This window comes from Westerdykella ornata (genome assembly GCF_010094085.1).
Source record: "Westerdykella ornata strain CBS 379.55 unplaced genomic scaffold EI97scaffold_1, whole genome shotgun sequence".
NCBI classification, from domain to species: domain Eukaryota; kingdom Fungi; phylum Ascomycota; class Dothideomycetes; order Pleosporales; family Sporormiaceae; genus Westerdykella; species Westerdykella ornata.
Genome location: NW_022986851.1, coordinates 403,862 through 426,419, shown reverse-complemented (window position 1 = coordinate 426,419; position 22,558 = coordinate 403,862). Strand labels below are relative to the sequence as shown.

General features: G+C 53.1%; 9 protein-coding genes across 9 annotated transcripts; 4 read left to right on the top strand and 5 right to left on the bottom strand.

Moving 5' to 3' along the window:
- Positions 1–508: 508 nt before the first annotated feature.
- On the top strand, positions 509–1,192 carry EI97DRAFT_438180 (uncharacterized protein; the record flags this gene model as incomplete). The annotated part of the gene is made up of 1 exon (XM_033799476.1): positions 509–1,192. One exon carries the CDS (start codon positions 509–511, stop codon positions 1,190–1,192), a length of 684 nt encoding a protein of 227 aa, XP_033658267.1.
- A 762-nt stretch (positions 1,193–1,954) lies between these two features.
- EI97DRAFT_438179 (uncharacterized protein) lies at positions 1,955–2,518 on the top strand (the record flags this gene model as incomplete). Its single annotated transcript, XM_033799475.1, has 1 exon — positions 1,955–2,518. The coding sequence occupies one exon, from the start codon at positions 1,955–1,957 to the stop codon at positions 2,516–2,518; it is 564 nt and encodes a 187-aa protein (XP_033658266.1).
- A 1,739-nt stretch (positions 2,519–4,257) lies between these two features.
- EI97DRAFT_428835 (uncharacterized protein) lies at positions 4,258–7,541 on the bottom strand. The gene has a single exon (XM_033797302.1). The coding sequence runs from the start codon at positions 7,484–7,486 to the stop codon at positions 4,520–4,522; it is 2,967 nt and encodes a 988-aa protein (XP_033658265.1). The 5' UTR covers positions 7,487–7,541; the 3' UTR covers positions 4,258–4,519.
- Positions 7,542–7,836: 295 nt separating this feature from the next.
- Positions 7,837–9,017, bottom strand: EI97DRAFT_388777 (RBP11-like subunits of RNA polymerase). The gene is made up of 2 exons (XM_033796192.1): positions 8,498–9,017; positions 7,837–8,446 (listed from the first exon to the last, which is right to left on the bottom strand). Exons 1-2 carry the CDS (start codon positions 8,586–8,588, stop codon positions 8,130–8,132), a joined length of 408 nt encoding a protein of 135 aa, XP_033658264.1. The 5' UTR covers positions 8,589–9,017; the 3' UTR covers positions 7,837–8,129.
- An 835-nt stretch (positions 9,018–9,852) lies between these two features.
- EI97DRAFT_497500 (U4/U6.U5 tri-snRNP-associated protein 2) lies at positions 9,853–11,990 on the bottom strand (the record flags this gene model as incomplete). Its single annotated transcript, XM_033802513.1, has 3 exons — positions 10,261–11,990; positions 10,035–10,077; positions 9,853–9,939 (listed from the first exon to the last, which is right to left on the bottom strand). Exons 1-3 carry the CDS (start codon positions 11,943–11,945, stop codon positions 9,853–9,855), a joined length of 1,815 nt encoding a protein of 604 aa, XP_033658263.1. The 5' UTR covers positions 11,946–11,990.
- A 101-nt stretch (positions 11,991–12,091) lies between these two features.
- Positions 12,092–16,812, top strand: EI97DRAFT_463186 (uncharacterized protein). Its single transcript, XM_033801337.1, has 3 exons — positions 12,092–12,828; positions 12,878–15,400; positions 15,454–16,812. The coding sequence occupies exons 1-3, from the start codon at positions 12,233–12,235 to the stop codon at positions 16,523–16,525; spliced, it is 4,191 nt and encodes a 1,396-aa protein (XP_033658262.1). The 5' UTR covers positions 12,092–12,232; the 3' UTR covers positions 16,526–16,812.
- A 331-nt stretch (positions 16,813–17,143) lies between these two features.
- EI97DRAFT_6705 (uncharacterized protein) lies at positions 17,144–17,674 on the bottom strand. Its single transcript, XM_033802999.1, has 3 exons — positions 17,568–17,674; positions 17,375–17,504; positions 17,144–17,245 (listed from the first exon to the last, which is right to left on the bottom strand). The coding sequence occupies exons 1-3, from the start codon at positions 17,568–17,570 to the stop codon at positions 17,184–17,186; spliced, it is 195 nt and encodes a 64-aa protein (XP_033658261.1). The 5' UTR covers positions 17,571–17,674; the 3' UTR covers positions 17,144–17,183.
- A 251-nt stretch (positions 17,675–17,925) lies between these two features.
- Positions 17,926–19,027, top strand: EI97DRAFT_428831 (uncharacterized protein). Its single transcript, XM_033797301.1, has 3 exons — positions 17,926–18,334; positions 18,429–18,555; positions 18,673–19,027. Exons 1-3 carry the CDS (start codon positions 18,188–18,190, stop codon positions 18,807–18,809), a joined length of 411 nt encoding a protein of 136 aa, XP_033658260.1. The 5' UTR covers positions 17,926–18,187; the 3' UTR covers positions 18,810–19,027.
- On the bottom strand, positions 18,821–22,549 carry EI97DRAFT_497498 (AP-3 complex subunit delta). Its single transcript, XM_033802512.1, has 3 exons — positions 22,317–22,549; positions 21,558–22,257; positions 18,821–21,509 (listed from the first exon to the last, which is right to left on the bottom strand). Coding segments are annotated over exons 1-3 (3,135 nt in total). The 5' UTR covers positions 22,319–22,549; the 3' UTR covers positions 18,821–19,076.
- Positions 22,550–22,558: the final 9 nt, after the last annotated feature.

Sequence of the window (22,558 nt, the reverse complement as noted above, 5' to 3'; positions counted from 1 at the left end):
AGAACGAGGGTAACGAGAGTGTGACGAGCAGGAGATTTGAGCTTCAGAACAGTAACTAGTACTGGGCCAATGTATAGGACGGAGGCTGAAGAGTTATAGACGAGGAACTGGGCAGCAGATAGATGGAGTTCTTCTATACAGAGAGGCTGACGGTGGTGATGGAGCTGAGGAGGATAAGAGGGGAAAGATTTAACTGTTTGGTTCCCAAGGGTTGCTGGCGGTGAAGCCCACTCTACTTCTACCCCATTCTACGCTAGTCCGAAAACAGACACTCCCCACAACGCTGCACACGTTTGGGATGCTATTACAACACTATACCGTGTCCTATGCATACACAATGTCCTATTGTTTGTAACTTATTGTAAGTATCTGAGAAAACAATGCATATACATTCACAGTGCAACAGTGCGAGACCATTATTTATACAGAGGACTATCCCCAACACTACCACCCCCAAAGCACTATTTTCAGTTTCCTTCGTACATCTTCCCTCATAGTTCCACCAGCAATGTCTGCCCCAATGCAGGGCGGGTTCTCTGCAGACTCGTCAGTACCAAAACAACAAACAGACTCCCACTGCGCAGCTTCCATGCATACTCCACGATACCCGTCTCCAATCGGAGTCAGTGCAGACTCGTTCTGGGAATGTCAAGGATGTGGAGTCGCAAACGCGTTTGAGCAAACAAATCGAGTCCGGCCTCTCGGCCGCTGTAGGTGCAAAAGCTGCGGAGCAGTCATCACTTCGCTTTCACAGACTACCAACGTTGACGTCACGCCCATGGGAGGGATGATGTTCATGGTGTCTCTCCCGGCGGATCGCAGCGGTCCTCCTCAGTCTCTCTTCGGCTCCGTCTGCTGCAACTGTGGCCGCTCCCACCTCCGCGAGCGCATAGAATTGGCAGCACATTCGAAAGCATCGCAATCCCAAGGGGCTCCAAATAACTCGCTACGCAAAAAGATCTGGAAGGCTTACAGGAAGATCAAGGACGGCGAGACTGACGAGGCTTGGGCTAATGAAGCTGATGACTCGTTCCCAGAGCGCAAGGCCTTCACAGTCAAGTTCGACAAACCCTGTTGTTGCGGCCACATTCCTTGTATGCGATGCCCAAAGTTCAAGGTCGCTGCCGATGGCGAGTGGGTTACCCAGGTCCGCGAAGTCGAAACACCGAGTTCGGATCCAAACGACTTGTAGAGGGGAATGCTCCTCAAATGTAGGGACTTATTTCTGATAGGGTTCCCCAAGGCGCCCGCATGTAGTGGATGCCAGTCGGTACGTAAATTATAATATTCTTTGTCTCTGTTACATGCTTTGTCTTGATTGGAAAAGCTTCACGGACAACTTTTGAGTCCGAGAGAAATAATTGAGCAGCTTGTTACAACGCTTTGATACCCGCGTCTTACGAACAAACCGTATCTGTCATCGTAGGAGTAATCATATAAGATCAGGTAGACAGGTATTCCAAATCAGTTATATTCAACCCTCTGCGCCCCGTCAAACACATCCCAACGATCGCATAAACGCTGTCCGCTTTCCCGCGCTCCCCGGTTTCAACTGGACATACCCTTACCACACATTGTCCATCCACAACCCTGGGAATTCAGCTGCCAAACTCAATGTCCGCTTTCCCTGTGCAGACAGGGATCTTAAACAATGCAACGTCAGACCATCAACGACTTCCTTGCCACAGAGCCAAGACATATATACAAGATCTCCGGCCTTGAAGATTTCTTGTAGAAGCGACTATATCCACGTTGATTCTCGATATACATATATACACTCTTCCAGTATGCATCCACGTTTTCCAGGGCTCTAAGCTTCTGCTTTTTACCAATGGTGTTACTGGGTGGCCTTGGATGAGCTCTCCGTCGCCTCATACTCCGCAAAAGCCCCAGACCTTCTTCCACGAGACTCTCATCTCTACAACCTTCCTCGGATGACTACATCGCCGACGATATGTCAAAGCTTCTCCCCCTTCTGGATCGTGCCTTTAAGGCCCACAAGGACGAAGAATACAAGGCGAACAATGCTCGCTTCCAGTTAGGGATTGCACAACACACAGCTGTCAACGCACTGGTTGTCGCTCGGAAGCCTCTTCACGTGCCTGTTCGTAACCCTCCTCCCGTCCCTACTGCTAAGGACTCCCCAGTTCATAAACGTTCCCTACTCGTTCCCGCGTCCTTGAGCGCAACTAAATGGGTTTCTTTCCATTGGAACAGGAGGGATTGTCGCCCGAGTCCTGAGAAGTGTTACGCGGAGGCTCTGGACGAAGGTGCGGAGAAGTCCCTCAACGTTGTCAAGGAGCACCATGTGGAACCACACTGCTTTTATCTGGAGAGTGGGACACTCGTTGTTCGCAACTCCATGGAGGACGACATTGTTAAGCGCTATGTTGGCCGACCTGCACTGGAGACCGCGTTGACTGAGCCTATTGCCCGCGCCACGAAGGACTCTCAAATGACTTACGTTCGTCGGCCTGTACTGCGCACTGCCCAGACTGTGCCGTGTCTACCCACATGAACATCCCGACTGAAACGTAGCAATGCAATACGCTTACCCACACGTACGCCCACCGAGCCCCATCCGAGGGCGCCTGACACTGAGAGTCCAGCGCGCATTTCTTGGATGGCGTAAGGTTCGATCTCGTGAGAGCACTTGGTTAGTCTCTTCTTTCTTGTTTCTTTTGATTACATACGGTTCGCGGCGTACGGTTGATTCGACTGAACGGGACCAGATGCTTGGTTTCTTTTGCTTGGGTTTCTTTCTTTTATATCCCCTCTCGCATATAGATCTCAGGTCATATCATCAGATGTGATTAAAAAGATCCTGTCATTTTCAACAGTTTCACTTCTACTTCCCTATGTAAATGTGAGCTGAATACCAAGACGACTCTAAACCAGTTGCTCGAACTGAAGGCAAGGCTCAAGCTTTCCTACAGCTCAAAACAGTAGCAGAATCACCGGAAGAGGCGAAATATAACTTTTCATACAAGCGCAAATCTTGAGCCCTTGACCTTGCCCGCGACTTGCAAATGTGCTGCACACAATTATGAGGTAACTATAAGTTCAACGTAAGTTGCCCGTTCCTCGATCTCGAGACAAACAGTGCCTGGGTCTTCGCCATACCCTACTATCCTAAGTTGGCGTACTGACAGGATGGCATGTGCAGCCGTGTGAGTCAGGCATTCACACATGCAACAACCGCTCACAATGCAAAACTAACCCGTCATACACGCTTCAATGACAGGTACTCTCCCTTTAAATTGAGCTCCCAGGCTTTCAAGCACCTAAGGCGAGCAAAAGTCACTATGCCCCGAACCCCCATCAATACATTTCCCCACGCCACAATACTTGACGACCGGCGTGTTCGTGCAGCCAACACAGCGGAACACCGTGTACTTAAAATGGTTCGTATCGGTCGGCATGTTTGCGTTTTTGAGCGCGGTCTCAATCTCGCGGTAATAATCTCCTATGGTGTAGAGGGGGAAGTAGTTAGCACCATTCGCTCGACGTCATGAGATATTTGACATGCCCTTTCCGAGAAGATTATAGCCACAGTAATCGAGGCCCGTTTTGCAACAAGCGGCTGCAGCAAGTCCGCCGAATAAGGGGAGAGCAAGGGCGGGAATCACGGACATATGCATGGTGGTATTGTTTGGAGGCTGTTTGTCGAGTGGGGTTGAAATTGTCTGAGATAGCAAGACTGTTGCGATGGGCTGTGTTGGGAAAGAGACTCTCTTCTTGTGGAGGGGGCTGGACTTATATAGAATTCTTAGTAGCCGTGGTCCTCTAGCAGTCCTACAACCGAGGGGATATTACGGATATCGAACACATATTCTATTATAAATCGCTGAACCTTTCTTTGCACTCGTGACATTAGCTGCATGGTGACAACTCGTAACAGTGTAACACGTCAATCTAGGAGCCAATAACTGCAACATCGTAAGTGCGGCACTGTGTACCAATCTGCAAGTGAAGCGATGATATGGAACGTGAACTGACAATTTTGGTAACCTCTATTGAAATTTTTATATATTCTCACTCCACCTAGTTACACCTGACTCTCTTGCATACTGTTCCGCCGCACTACTTCGTGTCGGGAGTAACGCAAGTATATTAGCGCATGTGTCCACTTAACACCGAGGGAGGAGATACGTCGTGATCATACGATGGGGAAAGATGGAGGAGCGTCTCGCTTTGGTGCATTGCACAGCTTAGGATTTGAGTCGACATCACAGCTCTATAGCATCGTGGTAGGTCTTTCTGCCACTGAAGCAGAGGTCTCTATTCATTGCGATCGAACCTCGTCCAGCCGTCGTCCTACGGACCTCTTCGATTGCTGGATCTCTCTCTAGATTCCATTATTACACCGAGTAACTCCAGAAAAACGAACGGAACCTGTACCTGATACTCGACCAGGACCCTTGTAACACACATGACGCCTTAGGCATCGCTCTCTTGGACAGAAGATTTTAAAGCCGTCCACCACATACGCTTAAGTGAAACCCCTGATTTCCAGCACCTAATTTGCATTCCCATTACCACTTCCAGCAGCCTGGCCATTCCCACCACCACCAAGCAATCTCTCCAGTTCCCCCAAACCCACCCCTCTCTTCCTCTTTCCCACACCCCCTTCCTTCTCTGCGAATGCCACCCCCATGAGCGCCCTCTTCTCACCCTGCACGTCCAACACCCTCTCCTCCACACTCCCCTTAACGACCACCCTGAAAACCCTCGTCTCCCGTTTCTGACCCAATCTGTATACCCTGTCGACGGCCTGATCCTCGATCGCAGGTGCCCACCAGGAATCTGCGAGAATGACTTGATTCGCTGCTGTGAGATTGAGACCTACACTCGCCACAGCTAAGCTGGCGAGGAGAATGGTGCAGCTGGGATTGTTATCGAGTTGGGAGATGGCATTGTCGCGCTGGGTTGCAGACATGGAGCCGTCGATGCGGGTGAAGCTGTAGTTGTTCGCTTCCAAGTGAGGTTCTAGCAGCGAGAGGAACGACGTCCATTGTGAGAAGATGATAGTCTTAGCAGTGGGGTCCTGCTTCCGGCTTGCATCAAGGATTTGAAGCAGAGCGGTAACTTTGCTGCTACTTGATGTCTCCAGGGAGTGTTTGTCTAGGAGTTGTTCTTGGGTAGGTGGAGGTGGAGCAGCGGCTTCCTGGGCTGGTTTGACGGTGGTCGAGCCAAGCGATTCGAGCTCGGCGCGACACATGGGGCATTTGTGTTGGGTGTCGATGACGCGCTCTATGCATGCTGTGCAGAAGACATGCGCACAGCGAGTAATGACGGGTTCTCTCAGATTGTCCAAACACACGGGACAATCCTCCTGGCTCTCGATACTGAGTTGCAACATTTTCTGCAAGGCGGATTTGTTTTCCTCCGTAAGATCCAGAACGCCTTCTGCTTCGAGCTGCGCCATCACGCTCTCCAGTCTCTCCTCGCTGATGAGTTTCCAGTGATTGCACAGCTGGCGCATGCGTAGCAATACCTCGAGCAAATGACGATACGTGTCGTTCGGATTGTTGCGCGTGCGAAGGTTATGCTTGTAGATCTCCAACGTGCCCTTTGCTTGAGCCTCAAGCGCATCGTACTTCTCCCTCTCGTGTGGGAGAAGGTCAATCTTGTGCACGAACTCCGATAGTTCGGGAAGGCGGAGGTCGATAAAAGACATCTCCTTCTTGCGGCGCAAGCAGATGCCTTTCATGAGGAGCTGCAGAATCTGATTGCCCTGCGGGTCGCCCTGAGCCACCGGGCGAATGATTGCGCTATGGAAGACTTGCAGATCTTGGAGAACTCCGGTTGGGTTGAGGAAGCGCACGAGCGAGTAGAGGTCCTTGAGGTTGTTGATAATAGGCGTACCAGTAAGGGCCCATCGGGATTGCGCCATGAGATTCTGGATAGCGATGGTGCGTTTTGCTTTCGGGTTACGGATATTGTGGCCTTCGTCGAGTACCACGCGTCTCCATTTCACCGAGAAGACACCTGAGCGTCTAGGAAGCGTAGTACTCTTCTGCGAATGCCACTCCGAGGACACGCTGTCGTAGGTGCTGATGACCACATCGTAGTTTCCAATCTCTTTGGGCGTGATGGGCTGTTTCCTGGTACCATGATAGAACATGACACGTAGGGCATACTCCTGCTTGATGTGTCGCTCCATCTGCGTGCTCCAGTTGCTCATCACGGAGACAGGAGCGAGAATCAGCGTAGCAGTGCAAGCATCGCCTGCGCGGCGTCCAAGCGCCCTGTCTGCCATGATCAGGCTGATAACCTGAATCGTCTTGCCCAGGCCCATATCGTCTGCCAGAATACCTCCGCTCGCAAGTTGCGGATTATTCTGGGAGAAGTTGGTTGCCAAGTTGATGAACGCATTCGGCTTGGTAGGATCACGCTGCCAGAGCTGAACAATATCTGCCGATCCCGGTGCAGGTAGCTTGGGACTCTCCTGATTAAGCATCCATTGTAGACCCTGAAGTTGAAACGGACGCAGCTCAGTAGCCAGTGCATCTGGTTGTTGTGCCTTTGGCATCTTCTCCAGCTCCTCTTCTTTGATCCCAAATTGCTCCACAACCTGCTCCAGGCTCCTGGGATTGATCCGGTCGCTGTTCCCGATGATGTCCTCCAGACTCATAGGATTCAACCCCAACCCTTGCGACGACCCAGCGGCATACTCTCCTAGCGGAGTATTAAACTGCAATCCGTCCCCAGCCCACACCACCGCACCACCATTCTTCCTCGCCTCTCTTGCAGCCTTAGCAGCAAGCTTTTCCCTCTCCTTTGCTGCTTTCGCTTCCTTCCTCTTCCTGTCCATCGCATGTCCAACTGGCAGCTTATCCGCCCTCATCTGTGCAATTAGGTTTTCCCTCGCCACAGGCTCGTCCGTCCCATACACCTTAATCTCAATGGGACAGTCAAACTGGCCTTTCGTTCCGGTGATCGTGCCCTCGAGAAGCAGACTACGGTTATCCATGTACTTGGCCAATTTCGCTGCCATGTTCTTCGGGATATGACCGATCTGTTCGCGGTGGACATTGAGCACTTGAATAGCGTTGCTATCATATGGATTTTGTGGCTCGCGTCGTAAGATGACTAATTCCCCTACAGTAGCGTATCCACGGTAATATCGAACTCCCACGATTTTGATAGGCAGGATGCCATAGAGACCCCAGCGGGTTGCGGCTTCATTGTAGTCCTGCGTCGCGTCGGGGACTTCTTGGGAGCCATCGTCTTCCCCTTCATCCTCGTCGTCGTCTATGGTGTACGGATTGGCCTGGGACGATCCAGCGCATGAGTTTGATGCTGTCCGCGCTTGCTTTGGCTGACGTTCCTGGGTGGAGAACGGGGATAGATGATGGCCATTCCCGCCATATGCATATGCATTCGCGGTCGGATAACCGTTCTGGGAAGAACCGGGGTTGCTGAGCGCGTATGGCTGCGACGAATCCAACTCGAAGGAATCAGAAGGCCTCTTACGTGACATTCTGTCGTCGAAGTCTGAGATAGATTGGCTGTTGCAATTGCCCTGCAGGTCGTTGTAAATGTTCCAGCTGAAGACGCGAGACGCATTGAACATCAACAGGGGCAAAAACACGCTAAACACGGAGTCCCGTGATGTCACTGGCTTATGTAATATCCCTTGCGTACCGGAGACCAGGACGGATTGTCTGTTATAAAAGGGTACGCATACTTGGATGAAAAAGCCCCTAACTGAGGCCGCGGTAGACGTACTGTTCAAAATATGGGAACCAGTCAGGCTCCTACACTATCTTGAGAACCATTTCCAGGATATCGTGGCCAAAGGAACGGGCTCATAGAAACTTCCAAATAAGGGACGAAGAATGGCGATGCACATCTTATCATTAAGCCAAACAACAGCATCATCAGCGCAGGCTTGGACTATGCATTATTTGCCACGAGATCTTGACGGCCAAGTTCAATCTACCAAGAAAAGCCGAGTTTCCGAAACGCCAATGCTCCGACCATACTCTTAACCGTCTAATCCATCGTGACGGACCATACATCAGTCGTCGAGACGCCAAAACTCCCGCCAAAACTAGTCAGATATCCACCAGACGCGGCAGTTCCATAGAGATCTATGCCCTTGAATCACTGTACCCACCCCCCTAAAACTGCTCCCTCTCCCTACCCCTCCTCTCCTCATCAACCTGTTGCTTCGCCAAGTGAATCGCCCACTCCGTATTAAACTTGCCCTTCAGCTTATGCAAGTCTTCCACAATCTCCTGACAGCACCTCAACACGGCCTCCTTGGGTGTAATACTCCCATCCGTCTGGACCCTTAGCTCGAACGACGAGAACAGCGGATGCGGAACTTTGTATGCGGAGAAGAGGATGAAGGGGTATTTGTGGAGGCGCTGTGAGATTAGGTTGCCGAGGGTGTGGTCTTCTTTGTTGAAGGTGAAAAGGGACGTATTCGGGGTGCCTGGAACGGTGCGTTAGAGCGCCTGTTAGTTCGGTGGTGAGGGATACTCACGAGTCTCATCCTGCACTTCGACAATTTTCTCCCCGTAGTCGCGCAAAAAGCTCTCGTGCCTATGTGGAACGTCGTCAGTAAGGCGTGTCATGTCGAGAAAAGGCGAGCAGTCCTAGTAGCTGGATACCGTAGGAGGCATTCAACGGTCTCGAGCTCGTTCTTCCTTCCAGTGGACGTGGATCGCAAAGTGTACAACAGCAATCCCCTTCGCAGGCACCAGTAGCCTGATAGAGCTTCGCGTGTTCCGGAGGTGTCATGCCAGTCTACCTCACAATCGTCTCGATGTTGTAGAATCCTCTGGCGGGTCAAGTTCGCCGCTTCCACACCCGGCTACCAGGACTACCCCTCCGCTCCGTGAAGGTATGGTTCGGATCCACTTACCTGTCCGGTGCGTTCATGTTCCGTCACTGTTTCCTTCCCAACAATCTTCCGAGTGTAGGGTAATGAGAAAATCGCAGCGGGGTGTAGAAGCTTTACAGCGCGGTTCGCTATGTCCGGGAAATTCTGTACGGGGTGTGTATGCGAGGTCCGGTATAAGAGAGGTGCGAGCGGCCGTAGATAGACGGGTAGGAGGTATTTAGGTAGCGGTTGCGACTGCAGTGGGTTGGAGTTTCTTTGTAGCAGCTGGACTTCTGCTTGCCGTTCAAGGTCAATAGCCACAGCTCTTCGCCGATTGGTTAGCCAAGACTCACCAGCCACACTGCGATGCTTCAATATATATAAATTCAGGGTGCGGACAGTTTGATGGCAGAGTCTACGATTAAAATTGAATGTGCTTGATTGCTCGTATGCTTAATAGTCTTACTTGTCTTTGCAATTATAAGTGTTAAGGAGAGGCTCGAGTTCTGTAGTAGACAGGGATGGCTGTGCTTTTCCAAATCGTCTAGTATAAGATGGAATGAATGCTAAATCTCATCCTATTGGCCGGCTCTGCCTATTTTGCGTTCAACTTGATTTATCTTCCTGTACATGAAATCAGTCTGCTAAAAATAAAAAAGGAATACCGTATCCGATTATAGAGACTAGTGAAAGCTTAACAGCAGACTTACTTCTTGAAAATAGGAGGCGAATAATGACTGAGATACGCGTCACTCTACAGGTATCAGCCTTCACAGCGCCAAGACCGTAACCTCTGCATAGTCTTCTTGTTCCGGAATTATAACTACAACCGTAACCACCACCGTAACCACCACTGTCCTCTTCTTAGCCCGCCAACCTCCACTCGCAGCCCCCGAGGTCTATTCCTCGTGCCCTTAGTGTAATCTCCTATCGATTCCGCAAACCCAGCTGCATTTTCATCAACAACTTCCAAAGCCGCCGGGTCACCATCCGCCGGCAATTCGAGAGCTTGCTGGTTACTTAGTTACCTCCACTGGAGGCGGTCCATCCTCTCTGCCAAAAGAAGCTGAAGCTAGGCTGCATGTGATATTTTCTAAATGGTCCTGTGAAAACAAGAGTAATAAAATCTATTATATTTCTGAGGAAGAAACTGCTAATGTAATCACTAGCTATGTATCAACGCCGCCGCAATGCGCACTAAGGTGTGGGGGAGCATGGTCTTCGCCCACACATTTTCTGTCCTGTGTATGTATCAGGCATGAGAATCGTACAAGTTGTTTTTACATTACAGAGCTGCCGGCCAGACCGCCGTTTCATGCCAGCTGCGCTCTGGTATCACATTCCACCAATCATCATTCCCCCACATCCCAGTTAGTAGCCAGAACCGCCAGAGCCATCACAGATCCTTGAGGACTCCCGCTTACGTCGCGTTCCCCTTCCCTTTATCCTTGTTTGGCTCCCTCCTCCTCTCCCAGATCTGAACATAACTCTCCTTCGTGAACAGCGTCTCACCCCTCTCCTTCTCCACAAACAGGTCTTGAATTCCCCACCACTCATCCCTACTGCGATCCTTCAACTGCACACGCCACACCTTCCTATCCTGCTCGCCCTCCACGCTATCATCCTTCATCTTCACAGCTTCGTGCGTGATGTTGGCGACAAGATCGTACCAGATAGGTTCTCCCGGAGGATGCACGGCGGGGTTAGGCTCAACAAACGGGGACATATCGAGGGAACGGGTATCGAAAGTGACAATGGTGGGGTTGCGTTCCGAGACGAACCTGTTCTTGCTGAAGCGCTTGATGTGGAAGATGAGGGCTGGAGGGAGAGGGTGCATGAGTCGGTAGCGGACGCGGTTCTTCATGCGTTCCTGTGGACGCACGCCATCGTACTTCGTCAATATGGTCGTGAGGGGCACTTGCGGAATGATGTTTCGCTCCAGGGCGTCTTGGAAGAGAGGTGCCGGGGGTAGGTCTAGGGTCAGGATCATGAATTTGGAGACTTCGGTCTTGACCGCTGCGTCTTCGAAGCGCAGACGATCGCCTACATCAGCCCGAGCAGTGATCTCCTGGGACTCAATTTTGAGTGTGCCCTGGAAGACCTTCTGGATGATGCTGCTGCCTGGTTTGGTCCGGGAGCCGCCCACAGCAAGGTGGAGGTTGTTGAGGAACCAGGAGAGGAACTCAACAGGGTCTGATTGATCTGTAAGGGTGAAGCGTTTGGAGGAGCGTAGTGCTATTTCCTGAAGGAGTTCGTGTGGGGAGACGTGTGATTTGAACGCTCGAGGATTCCAGATTTTGCGGACGAGCGTGCTAAAGCGTTGCGCAAGCTGGGGCCGAGTGGAGAGGTCTTCAAGCATGAAGTAGTTGCGGAGGGGGACGACGTGGGACAAAGCCTGTATGACCACGTTGAAATAGTCGTTCGCTTTGATGTTGTTCATGCCAACGAAGCCGGGGATATATTCCTGGTTGAGAAGATCCCAGGACACCTTCGGATCCTTGTCCAGACGCGCAACTTCTGTTCGGCTGAGTCGGGGGTCCACGACGAACTTGATGTCGTCTAACGACTTGGACATGACCTCGTAGCCTTCTGGCAGCACATAGACCTTCTTCGTTTCCATGTTGATGTAGACGTGGTGACCTTCGTCCAGCGCATGGAAGTATGCCTGCGACTTCGGCCCTCTGCCCTGATAGTATTTTCCGCATACAAGGCATGCATACACATTGATATTGGACAGTGTGACGGAACATAGCTTCTCAAAGTCAAAGTCCAGCACCTTACGGTCGATGGTGTCAAGGTACAAGTCGGTGTATCCTGCCTCTGGCGCCTCCTGTCGCGTGTGAGCCGAATCTACAGGCTCGTCCTCGTCGTCGTCTCCCAGCGCCCCAGCCTCCTCCAGCTCTTCATGCTCCTCATCAGCTGCGCCTAGGATATCGATCTTGTCGCGATCCTCGGGGCGGGGGTGCATGAGATGTCCATTTGTAGCTGCGCCATTGGATGCGGCCGAACCAAGTAGCTCTTCGTTCTCCTCAGTGCGAGCACGTTTGGACGCCGGTGACGGTATGTCTACCGCTTCTTCGAGAGGTTCGAGAGCGAGTCGCTTCGACATTGTGACAAAGTTGCGCAGTTGCGCCTGGGGTGTGTTGAGGTAAAGTTAGCGGCGGCCGAGCGCTCGGAGGCTGATGACGAAGCTAGTGAATTAGCGCCAATGGGAGCTTGTCCAGGGACCCGGAGACAACCACCACAACTTCACCGCACAGACTCGGCCAACTCCATACACAGACAGTACTGCTACTACCCTCATCGCCTTCAGCCCTTCTACGCCAGGGTCTCACTCATACTCTCCTTATGCGCACCACCCAAGCCGCTTGATTGACCTGCAACGCGTGGACCATCATGTTCTCCGGGTCCAACTCCTACTTAGGGGGTGCGAACAGCGCCCGACCGGGACAGCCTCAGTACGGCCAGCAGCAGTCTTTCCAGCAACCCGGTGGTTTTCAGGGCGGACTTGGGCCCCAGCCCACAGGCTTCGGTGGAGGACAACAATTGCAGCCGCAATTCACTGGTTTCCCAGGACAGCCACAGGGCTTCGGGCAGCAACTCCAGCAACCCCAACAACTACAACCCCAATTTACGGGCTTTCCAGGTCAACAGCCTCCGTCCTTCCAGCAACAGGGTCCTCAACAACAGCCGTTTCAGATCGGAGCACCTCCTCCTGTTCAACCTCAACGACCACAGCCCACGGGAATGACCTCTTCCCAGATTGCTGATTCATTCCGCGTTGCCTCCCCGTCGTCCATTCCCCCTCCCCCTCCCGCAAAGTCGACCAAGATTCCGAACATCCGGCTATCATTTATAACGGCTCAGGACCAGGCCAAGTTTGAGCAGCTATTCAAGTCTGCCGTAGGCAGTGCTCAGGCCTTGTCGGGAGACCAGGCGCGGGACTTGCTTCTGCGATCCAAACTGCCCGGAGATGCCTTGTCGCATATCTGGTAAGGACCTTGCGAGACTATATATCGCCACCTCCGCTAATATTCGCAGGACGCTTTCCGATACCACCAAATCTGGCCAACTTTTGTTCCCCGAATTCGCACTGGCCATGTATCTGTGCAACCTCAAATTGACTGGCAAAGATCTTCCCAGCACTCTGCCCGAGAAAATCAGGAATGAAGTCTCGAGCATGGTTGACATTATATCATTTGGGGTTCCGGACGATCAGCCAAGTCGTCCTGCACCGGCGAGCAATGCGCCGAAATTCGACGAGCCGCTGAACAAGAGCTCTCAACAGATTCCCACAATCCAGCAGCCTCAGCCTCAACCATCCAACAGCCAGTTGCTCTCAACTTTAGTCTCCCAACCCACTGGATTTGGACAACCAACAGGCCTCCAATCCCAGCCAACTGGCCTTCAGCCTCAGGCTACAGGTTTTGGTATGTCCCCCGGTTACACTGGACCGCGACCGCCGATGCCACCTATGCCCACTGGGTTCGGTTCAAATCTAGCGCCAAATCCAACTGGCATGGCAGCACCGTTGAATGCTCAGCCTACAGGTATCCCAGGTCAATGGGGTCTCGTGAATACCCCTGCTACTGGTTTGCCCAATATCGAGGCCTTGGCCCAGCGTATGATGCCACAGACAGGACGTGACGTCCCACACACCACTGCCGGTCTCACTGGAAATGCAAAGATCCCTTGGGCTATCACTAAGGGTGAGAAGAAGCTCTATGACGACACCTTTAGAGCTTGGGATGGTCTCGGCAAAGGTTATATCAGTGGCGAGCAAGCACTTGAGATCTTTGGTCAGAGCGGGCTGCCAAAACAGGACTTGGAACGTATTTGGACGCTCGCTGATTCGGCTGACCGCGGTCGGCTCAACCTGGACGAGTTTGCTGTTGCCATGCATCTTATTTACAGGAAGCTGAACGGTTACCCTGTGCCCAACCGGCTCCCTCCCGAGTTGATTCCGCCATCGACGCGCAATATTAACGACTCCATTGGCACCATGAAATCGTTGCTTTCGCGAGATGCAGAAGAGCGTAAGAGCTCAGGAGCTTTTCTCCAGCCTCAGCGTACAGGAGTCAGCTACCTTAAGAATCACTCCTTTCGGTCAGGAAGCCCGGCTACTGGCGGGCGTAAAGATGCTACTGTGTTCCGCAATAACGATGAGATGGTTGGCGGATATCGCTCGAGCGCACGTCACCGCATTGGCGCAGGCGGTCGTTCTCCGTCACCCGCAACGTCTCCTTCACCGGCTTCTGAACGGTCTATTGACGACATGTCCATCGACCAACTCAGGAAGATGGTTAAGGAAAAGCAGATTCTGCTTGATGCTATCGATATTCGGGATGAGAATGCAGCCGACGAAGAAGACGCACTCGACCGCAGGGACCGACGAGAGGCCGAAGACCTGTATCGCCGCATTCGCAGGATACAGGAGGATATTGATGCGCATCCTCAAGCGTCCCTGAGATCCTCCGATTCAGACGCTGAACGACGTGCACTGAAGCGGCAGCTGCAAAAGCTCACTGATCGCCTCCCTGAGCTTGCCTCGAGCGTCCGTCGGACGGAGCGTGAAATTGCCGACGCTCAGCTTGAGCTCTTCAGACTCAAAGATGCCAAAGCCCATCCTGGAGCCGCTGCGTCCATCGTGGGTACAGGTCCTGGCGGGTCAATCACAGAAGCAGACCGTCTGAAGGCACGCGCGAGGGCTATGATGCAAGCTCGCTCCGCTGCTTTGACGGGAAAGCCGGTTCCAGTCAGTGATGATACTGGTGCGGCGGCGGAACGTTTGGAGAAGGAGAGCTCGCGCATCCGGTCCGAACGAGAGAACAATGAACGGATGATTCGTGATGTCGAAGACAGTGTTCGGGAGTACACCAAAGGCCTGGATGCAAGCCTCAAGGAAGGCGGCCATGACGCTGCCAGTGAGCATGAACGACGCAGGTGGGAAGATGGATTGGGAGTGGAAGACGAAGTTAAGGATTTCATCTTCGATCTCCAACGGAGCAGCCAAGCTGCCCGCGTACGCAAGGAGGATTCATCCCGCGACCGGAGCCTATCTGCACGACGCTCTAGCCCGGCTCGGAGCCCCGAGCCAGCCTCTCGTACCACTTCCACTTCCGCTGGCGGTTCGTACTCTTCTTACAAGACGCCTGAGGAGCGCGCTGCATTCATCAAACAGCAGGCGGAACAGCGGATGGCGGAACGCCTTGCGGCTCTAGGTCTGCGGCCTCCTGTCAAGGCTGGTGAGACCCCGCAACAGCGACAGGAACGCGAGAAGAGGGAGAGGGAGGAGAAACTTCGCCAGGCTGAAGAAGAGGACGCTCGGCGTGAAGAAGAGAGGCAGAGGCGTCTCAAGGACGAATCCATCGCTCCACCTTCTACCACGAAGCCAAGCGGGAAGAAGCCTCCACCACCACCGGTTTCGAGAAAGAGCAAGACAGAGGTTGCCCAGCACGACCAAAAGCAAGCTGAAGCAGAGATGAGGAGGGCTGACAAGGAGATCGCCGAGAAGGCCCTCAAGGAACAGCAAGAGGCCCAAGAAGCCGAACGAAAGCGGTTAGAGTAAGTAACCTTTGTCTTATACACGTCTGTTCGCTATCACTAACCTAACATAGGGATGAGGAACGGCAGCGAGAGGAGGAGCTAGCCAAGGAGCGCGAAGCTCAACAAGCGCGACTCCGCGCCTTGGAAGAACAAGTTCGACAAGGCAAGATTAAGAAAGAGGAAGAGAAACGTCGCAAGCAAGCCGAGAAACGTGAAGCAAAGGAAAGGGAAGCTCGTGAGGCTGCCCATCGTGCTGAGCTCGAAGCTGCTCGTGAACGCGAACGCCAGTTGCAACTACAACTCGAGAGCCTCAATGATGAGGATGACTCGTCGAGCGACGATGAGGGACCCCAGAATCTCACACCACAAGAGACCACGCCAACGACTAGCCAAGAGCTGCCTTCGGAGCCAGCACCACCTGCTGCACCTCCCATCCCGACTGCTCCTCCGCTACCTCTTCAGACAAGCACCCCTCCATCCTCCATGGCAAGCCCACCGACTTCTTCAGTAACGAGCCCTCACGTGGCACATGCAGATACAGAGACCAAGAACCCCTTCCTGAAGAAGATGGCTCTTTCAAGCCAAGAGAACAACGCTATTCCCACGCCTCCACCGCCTCCGCCCACCAACGAGGTCTCCTCCACGAATCCCTTCCACCGCAAGGTCGCCCTAGGCGAACCCGCACCCGCAGCCGCACCTCCAGCCCGCACACGCGCCCGCCCCGAAGAGGACGACTGGTCAGTTGTCGACTCGGACGACTCCTCATCCGACGACGACGACGCGCCTCAAGGTGGAGCCAAACACCTCGCCTCCATCCTCTTCGGCACCATGGCACCTCCTCGTCCACTGTCCTCCATGGATGACAAGAGCCCTCGCACTACTAGTCCGACTGTGGCGTCCCCTCCAGCTGGTATCCCACCGCCGCCTCCACCCATGCCGACGGGTTCTGCGCCTCCGCCCCCGCCCGGTCCACCGCCGCCACCGGGTGGTGTGCCGCCTCCGCCTCCTATGATGATGCAGAGGCCTGCTGGCGGGGCGCCGGATCGCGGGGCGTTACTTGGGGAGATTCAGAAAGGAAGGGGCCTGAGGAAGGTGCAGACGAAGGATCGGAGTGCCGCAGCTGTGGCGGGGAGGGTGTTGTAGATGGGTTAGGGGTCAATGAAGAGTAAGGTGTGAGTGTGTTCACGCTGGGAAAGTAGGAAAGAGGTGAGGTGAGGGGTTGGATGTGTATATAACAAAGCAGTGGCACAAGTGGTAGCACCAGCCCCTTTTCCATTCAGCACAGCACAGTTTCTAGCGGGTGGAATTCATAGAATGAGATCTCTGTTCCTGACTACCTCTACTCTCTTAGTGCTTTTGGCGAACGTTGAGGAGCTTTTGGGAAATGCTTGTTTTGAAACTTCATTCGGGGGGAATTGATTGCTATGTATATCTAACTCCCTAAACGCCTGTATGCTGAATGGAACTGTGTGGAAAGAGAAAAAGCCGCGTTAAAGGCGATTGAGGACTTCGAGTATCTGCCTGCCCATACGATGGTTGCACCGTTCCCCCTTGGAGAGTGTCGCTCGTCCGACGTTGTCGCAATTCAGAGCGAACTGTTGAGGCGGTATTGTTCAGAGCGCAGGTGTATTGCAACCATGCTGTCCGACTGTGCTTGTACAGTAGCGCCGGCCGTAGGGTCAATCAAGCGCATCGAGTCTCGACTCCACGGTATGCGATAGCCGACTTGGTCAAGGGGGACAAGAGGGAGCACGAAGTTTGACCTTGTCTGGGATACGGATATGGGTCGAAGACGAGCGCCTTAGAAAAATAGCCTGAGGACCTCGAAGATGACGCCGCCGCAGAGTACGAATGCCAGCAGCACTGCAATTCTCATTAGCACTCATCCTCTCTTCTACAATCATTGTCTCTTCATCGGTTCGCCAGCCCTGTCACCATCGCCGGCGCTCTCGACAACTCTTCCTAGATGATGGAAAGGAACGAGGGACATACCAATCCACCCTTTACTGATCGGGCTCTTGAGATTCTCCTTGCGCTTGAGGGCGGAGGCGGGCTTGCCCATCTTGGTCTGCGTTTCTTTGGCGAAGCGCGCGTTGGCGGCGCGTTGTTGTGGTGTTTGAGCCTAGGGGATTGTTAGTAGAGGATTTTGAGATATGGTGGTAAGAACAGAAAGGCTCAGGCGTACCATCTTTGGGGGGTTGTTGGTAGAGGGGGTAAGAGAGGTGGTTGGAAGGTAGGATAGAGAGATGGAGCTCGCGATTGCGGTTTGGGAACAGAGAGCTTCGGTGGTGGAGGAAACTAAAGCCAAAGTAGTGGGAGTTCGCCGCAGTCCTTTTCACTCTTCTATATGATGTGAAAGAGGGGCCAAAACGGTATCTTCGCTCTTCGAGTTTCTTTCAAATAATTGCGTGGTGAAGTTCACTTGGAGAACGAGATCCAAGAAACAGATCGAGGGTGATGCAAGGTGTTCCGATCCAGGGTCCCGACGCACAGACCAACTGGTTGCGGAGCTGGAGCGGAGGTGCCAGGGAGCTAAGCTTGTGATGTCGAATATCGATAAAGAGGGAAGAGTGAGACGGACTGGAAAAGTTTGAATTGTGCTCGTTATATATCTTCATTGAGATAAGAAAAAAAAAGGACACGTTGAAGAGAAGAATTGAAGAGTCATCGCCCACCAACGACAAGGCAAGAGGAGAAAAAGGAGCTTTCCAGACGTCTGAGAGGACGACCTGGGAGAGAGGGAAAGGACTGGTGCCTGGACGAGACAGAGGACAACGCATACACTCAACGCCACGGACGTACAGGATGACGCCGCGCTCTGCCATCTCGAGGATCCGCCTCCCGCTTTCCCCGCAACTCGCCGTTCCCAAGACCACCACTCCCATCCGCGCACTGAGAAGAAGAGGATACGCCAGTCAGTCGGAGGGTCAGGGGCAGGGGAAGTCTCTCGCGGTAGGTCATGCCCGATTTCCGTAATGATGGGACCCTGTATTGGTTAGGGGAATCGGCTCGAAAGAAAACCCGTTCTGACTGAGTGAATGGATAGGGCGCATACTACAAATCCTTCGGCCTCCCCATCGCGAAATGCTTCCTCGGCGCCCTCTTCACGTACCAGGTTACCTATTGGTTATGGATGAAGCTGGAATCGCTCGAGGAGCAGAAGGATAAGGAAGGTTGGAAGTCCTCTCGCTCCACCGGTTCCCATTTCTACCCTATATATTTCGTGTCTGAGCCGATTGCGTCCTTGCGATGGATGGATGGATGGATGGATGCTGACTATGATTGCGTAGAGGAGATACAACAGTTGAAAGACGAGTTGAAGGTCTTGTTGAAGAGGAAGGCCGAAGCGGAGAAGGCCCTGCTGGCGGAGCAAGGGACCAAGGCGGTGGAGGGAGAGAAGGCGAAGAAGAAGGGATGGTTCTGGTAGGGAAAGGGTATGGATAGGACTTCGGAAAGGGAGAATATCTGGAAGATGAGGAGAGAGAAGATCTATGTATATTACGTACGATACCCCAGGTGAGGATCATGAGGTCACGATTGGACAAAGTTTGTATGGGTTCGGGGTCACGCGAATGCCTAAGCGTCTAAGCAGGTCTGCTTTGGAACAGTTTGTTTGCCATTTGGTATCTCTTCCGTCTAGCTCCCTGCTAAATAGCAGACGAAATCACGCAGTCAGGACATGCCATTTGCTGTCTCAATCCTGCACACTACTTTCCACCCCACCCTCATCCAGCATGATCTCCCTCCTCTTCTTCCTCTTCCTCTTGACCGCACCCTCCTGACCTGGTACCTCCTCGCCCTCCTCCGGCTTCTTAACCTTCTTCTTCTTCTTCTTTACCACCTTCTCCCCCTCATCCTCTCGAATCTCACCAACCACTGCCTCAGCATTCTCGAGCTCCTCCCCGCCGATGTCCACCTTCCGAACCTTCTTCTTCTTCCTCTTAACCGCCACTTCCCCCTTACTCTCCACCTTCTCACTCATCCTCTGCAGCTCCAACCTCTTCCTCTCTACCTCCGCCAACGCCCTCCTCATCTCCGCCTCCTCCTGCTCCCTTCGCTCAATATCCAGCTTCGTCATACGTCGTCCACTGCCATCATCGTCTTCCAGGCTCAGTGCCCCCAATGACGAGCTATCCACTTCAAGCAGACCCCTCTTCACTTTGGATCCGCTATTCAGCCGCCGCGGCGAAGCAACAATATCCTCCCTACCGGACGAAGCCTCGCCTTCGGCAGGTCCCAGCGTCTCATCGCCCATGATCTCCACCCTCCGAGGTGCTTTCCGCGGGCTCCGGGTGCGCGGGACTTGCTGCTCGCTCGCGCGTCGACTATTCCCACCACCATTTCCGAGATCAAGGTCCATAATGGGAATGGCGTCAATGTCAACCTCTTCATTGCCTGCACGGACAATGCTAGCCAACGGCGTGACGGCACCAGAGCCTTGCTTTGCGTCAGGATCAATGTAGAACGGATCGTCTCTGTATCGTTCCCTGCGTTCTGCCTTCCTCCGCGCTATTATATCTGCATCAAGGTATTCCTCTTCTACGGCGTTTTGGTACGATGTAGTTTCTTTCTGCTGCTTAGCGTCCAGACGCTCAGCCGCGGAGATGGGTTGAGGAGCAGTTGCTCCAAGGTATGAAGTAGGTGGTTCAGAGTAAGCGGCGTATACATCGTCTTCTTCTGTCTCGAACGCTTCGAGTTCAGCTTGAGCAAGTAAGCTATGTAGGTTGGAGTTGATGGGCGTGTCGAGATCCAGCCCCTCTGGGAAGGGCACCTTGCGTTGCGCTCCACGTGCCACTGGGTTGAGCTCAGCCCCTGTGAACAATGCGGGAATCGCCTGTGTGAGTAACAAGGGCGGGTCTGTGAAGTCTCCATGTGGGTCCCCGGCTGCGGTACCGGACACAGCTTCTGCACCTAACCGCATGAGTTCCAGATACTCCACAGCTCGTTCCTGTACCTCCAGGCTTGGATGTGTGGACAATGGTTCCAAGAAGTGGATTATGCGTGCCATGAGCAGCGTCATCAAGGTCTTTCGCTCCGGTGTCCAGGATATCTGGTCGTTGCCTGATATGCTTGCGAAGATCTTGGGAATTGCTTGGAGGTATATAGCAAGTGTTCTGGAAGGAAGTTGAGCGGATGTAGGATGCAGCAGGGAGGTCATGACAGCATCGGGCTGTGTAAGGTAGCTGGCGTACTCTCCGACTATCCAGCCAGCATATTCCAGTACGCTGAGGCCGCCGTTGCCGGAGGATGGGAACATCTGGTCGCGACGGTCCACCATGACAAGCGACTGAGCTGCATCCACGGCTTCAGCTCGGACACTTTTCACCCTTACGGCAACGTTTTGAAGTTGACGCCCAATGCCGTGGCCGACATCGTCGGAATCTTCGATATCTTCCTCGTCCTCTATCTCTGTTTCGGCTTTCGTTGCAGGAGATACACGGACAAGCTGGACGAGGACATCAATGTACCAGTCAAAGTCGGTGATATTGGCATATGTATCCCGCGAACACATCTCCAATATCCTCCGTATGACAGTGACGCGGTACTCCTCTGGAAGCGGTGGAGGTTGGTTCGATCTTTGCTCGTGGCGGAGGCTCTCCTCTGCATCTGAATCGTCCGATTCGGCGTACGGTACGACTCCAGATGTCCTCCCGCGGTCGTTCATGTGGTCATCCGGCGCGGACGCAATCGGGGCGTTGCGAAGCTGCCGCATAAGACGGCCAACTGTGGCTGTGAGGTTGTCCGAATTGACCATGCCTACGACCAAATCGAGAGCGCGCATTCGTATTGAGATATCCGGGTCATCGATACAATCCAGGATAACATCTTGTTGCTGGGAAACAAGATGTGGGTGGGAACACACTATCTTCTCGAAAGCGAGAAGTGCAACATATTTCAAGTTCGCATCACCCTCCATAACCATCATACCTCTCAGCTTGCCGACACATAGCCGCGCAACCTCTTCACCTTCTGAAGTGCCTTCAACGGCTTCGAGGATGCCTCCTTGGATGATGCCATTGATGCACTCGTACAGCAAAGACATTGCGGAAGTCTCCTTCATGATCTTCGTTAGGGGCGGTAACAGTTTCTTGATGAGTCTCGGTTCCAGGGGTGTCAAGGTTGCGAACTGTGTCTATGTTAGCTCTGACCACAGCATCACAAGCGCCTTACATACAAGCTTGATCAGCTTTATCGCCATCCAGTTGTTCCCTCCTTCAACAAGAAGGTCAAATAACCTTGGCGCAAGCGGTAGGAAGTCCTGCGGTCGTCTCCAGCCCAACTCGCAGACCACATTCACAATGGCAGCCGTCACGCTCGGATCTTCCCTCTCATCCTGCAACCTCTCCTTGATCTTCGGCCACGCCGGCCTCAACGTCTCCGGATACACGAGCGCCAGCCTATACAAGGTAACCACCGTCTTCTTCCTGATCGCGGCATGGGAATGCGTCAACCTAGGCAGCAAGTCCGACAGCACCGAATTCGCCATACTCGGATTGATCACATGCGGGATGGCGCCCAAGGGCAAGCTTATCACCGTCGGCGTCGGACTACTAATATCCTTCTTGAGCTGATTTTCCGCCAGCATGAGCACCTCGGTATCCCTCCGGAAGCTCTGCACAGCAGCCAGGTAACCCGTGCGCTTGTGCCGGTACTTTGGACTCGACATGACCTCGAGGACGTTGAACGAGGCCCACGACATGTCGTAGCCGAACATCTCGAGGTAGGTGAGTTTCATGAGGGCGGTTGACTTGAGGTCCATGTCGTTGGAGCGGATTTCCTTGCGGCATTCTTTTATGGACTCGGCAATGTATTCCTTTTCGGAGCCCTTGTGGTTGCGGAGGCCGCGGATGAGGTCGTAGAGGGATTTTTCGAACCTGGAGATGTTAGTTGTTCCCTTCTAACTGCTGGATTTTTGGCAGGAGTATTCATTTACATGGTTGCTGTTCACTCAGGAGTGCCGCCTAGGGATATGGCAAGGGAAGAAGGGTACTGGAGGAGGGGTCGAGACGGAGTGTTTGGTAGAACCAGTAGGCATGATCGCCAGGCCGGTTGATAGAAGGAGGTATTAGAAAGAAGATTATCTATATCATAAAAGAGTCATTAAGGAAGCGCAGAGCGGTGAAAAGCCCTCTTGTTTCGATGCTCATGTGTCGCAATCCCGGGCAGTGACGAAGC

Bases quoted from the DNA above. Each gene is read 5' to 3' on its own strand.
- EI97DRAFT_428835 (XM_033797302.1), bottom strand. From the start codon at position 7,486: ATGTCACGTAAGAGGCCTTCTGATTCCTTCGAGTTGGATTCGTCGCAG.
- EI97DRAFT_388777 (XM_033796192.1), bottom strand. From the start codon at position 8,588: ATGACACGCCTTACTGACGACGTTCCACATAGGCACGAGAGCTTTTTG. The intron at 8,447-8,497 runs GTGAGTATCCCT...GCACCGTTCCAG, and splicing joins CGAAGTGCAGGATGAGACTC to GCACCCCGAATACGTCCCTT.
- EI97DRAFT_463186 (XM_033801337.1), top strand. From the start codon at position 12,233: ATGTTCTCCGGGTCCAACTCCTACTTAGGGGGTGCGAACAGCGCCCGA. The intron at 12,829-12,877 runs GTAAGGACCTTG...TAATATTCGCAG, and splicing joins GATGCCTTGTCGCATATCTG to GACGCTTTCCGATACCACCA. The intron at 15,401-15,453 runs GTAAGTAACCTT...AACCTAACATAG, and splicing joins GCCGAACGAAAGCGGTTAGA to GGATGAGGAACGGCAGCGAG.
- EI97DRAFT_6705 (XM_033802999.1), bottom strand. The intron at 17,246-17,374 runs GTATGTCCCTCG...TGAGAATTGCAG, and splicing joins GATCAGTAAAGGGTGGATTG to TGCTGCTGGCATTCGTACTC.
- EI97DRAFT_428831 (XM_033797301.1), top strand. From the start codon at position 18,188: ATGACGCCGCGCTCTGCCATCTCGAGGATCCGCCTCCCGCTTTCCCCG. The intron at 18,335-18,428 runs GTAGGTCATGCC...GTGAATGGATAG, and splicing joins GGCAGGGGAAGTCTCTCGCG to GGCGCATACTACAAATCCTT. The intron at 18,556-18,672 runs GTTGGAAGTCCT...ATGATTGCGTAG, and splicing joins GGAGCAGAAGGATAAGGAAG to AGGAGATACAACAGTTGAAA.
- EI97DRAFT_497498 (XM_033802512.1), bottom strand. The intron at 21,510-21,557 runs GTATGTAAGGCG...ACATAGACACAG, and splicing joins CGATAAAGCTGATCAAGCTT to TTCGCAACCTTGACACCCCT.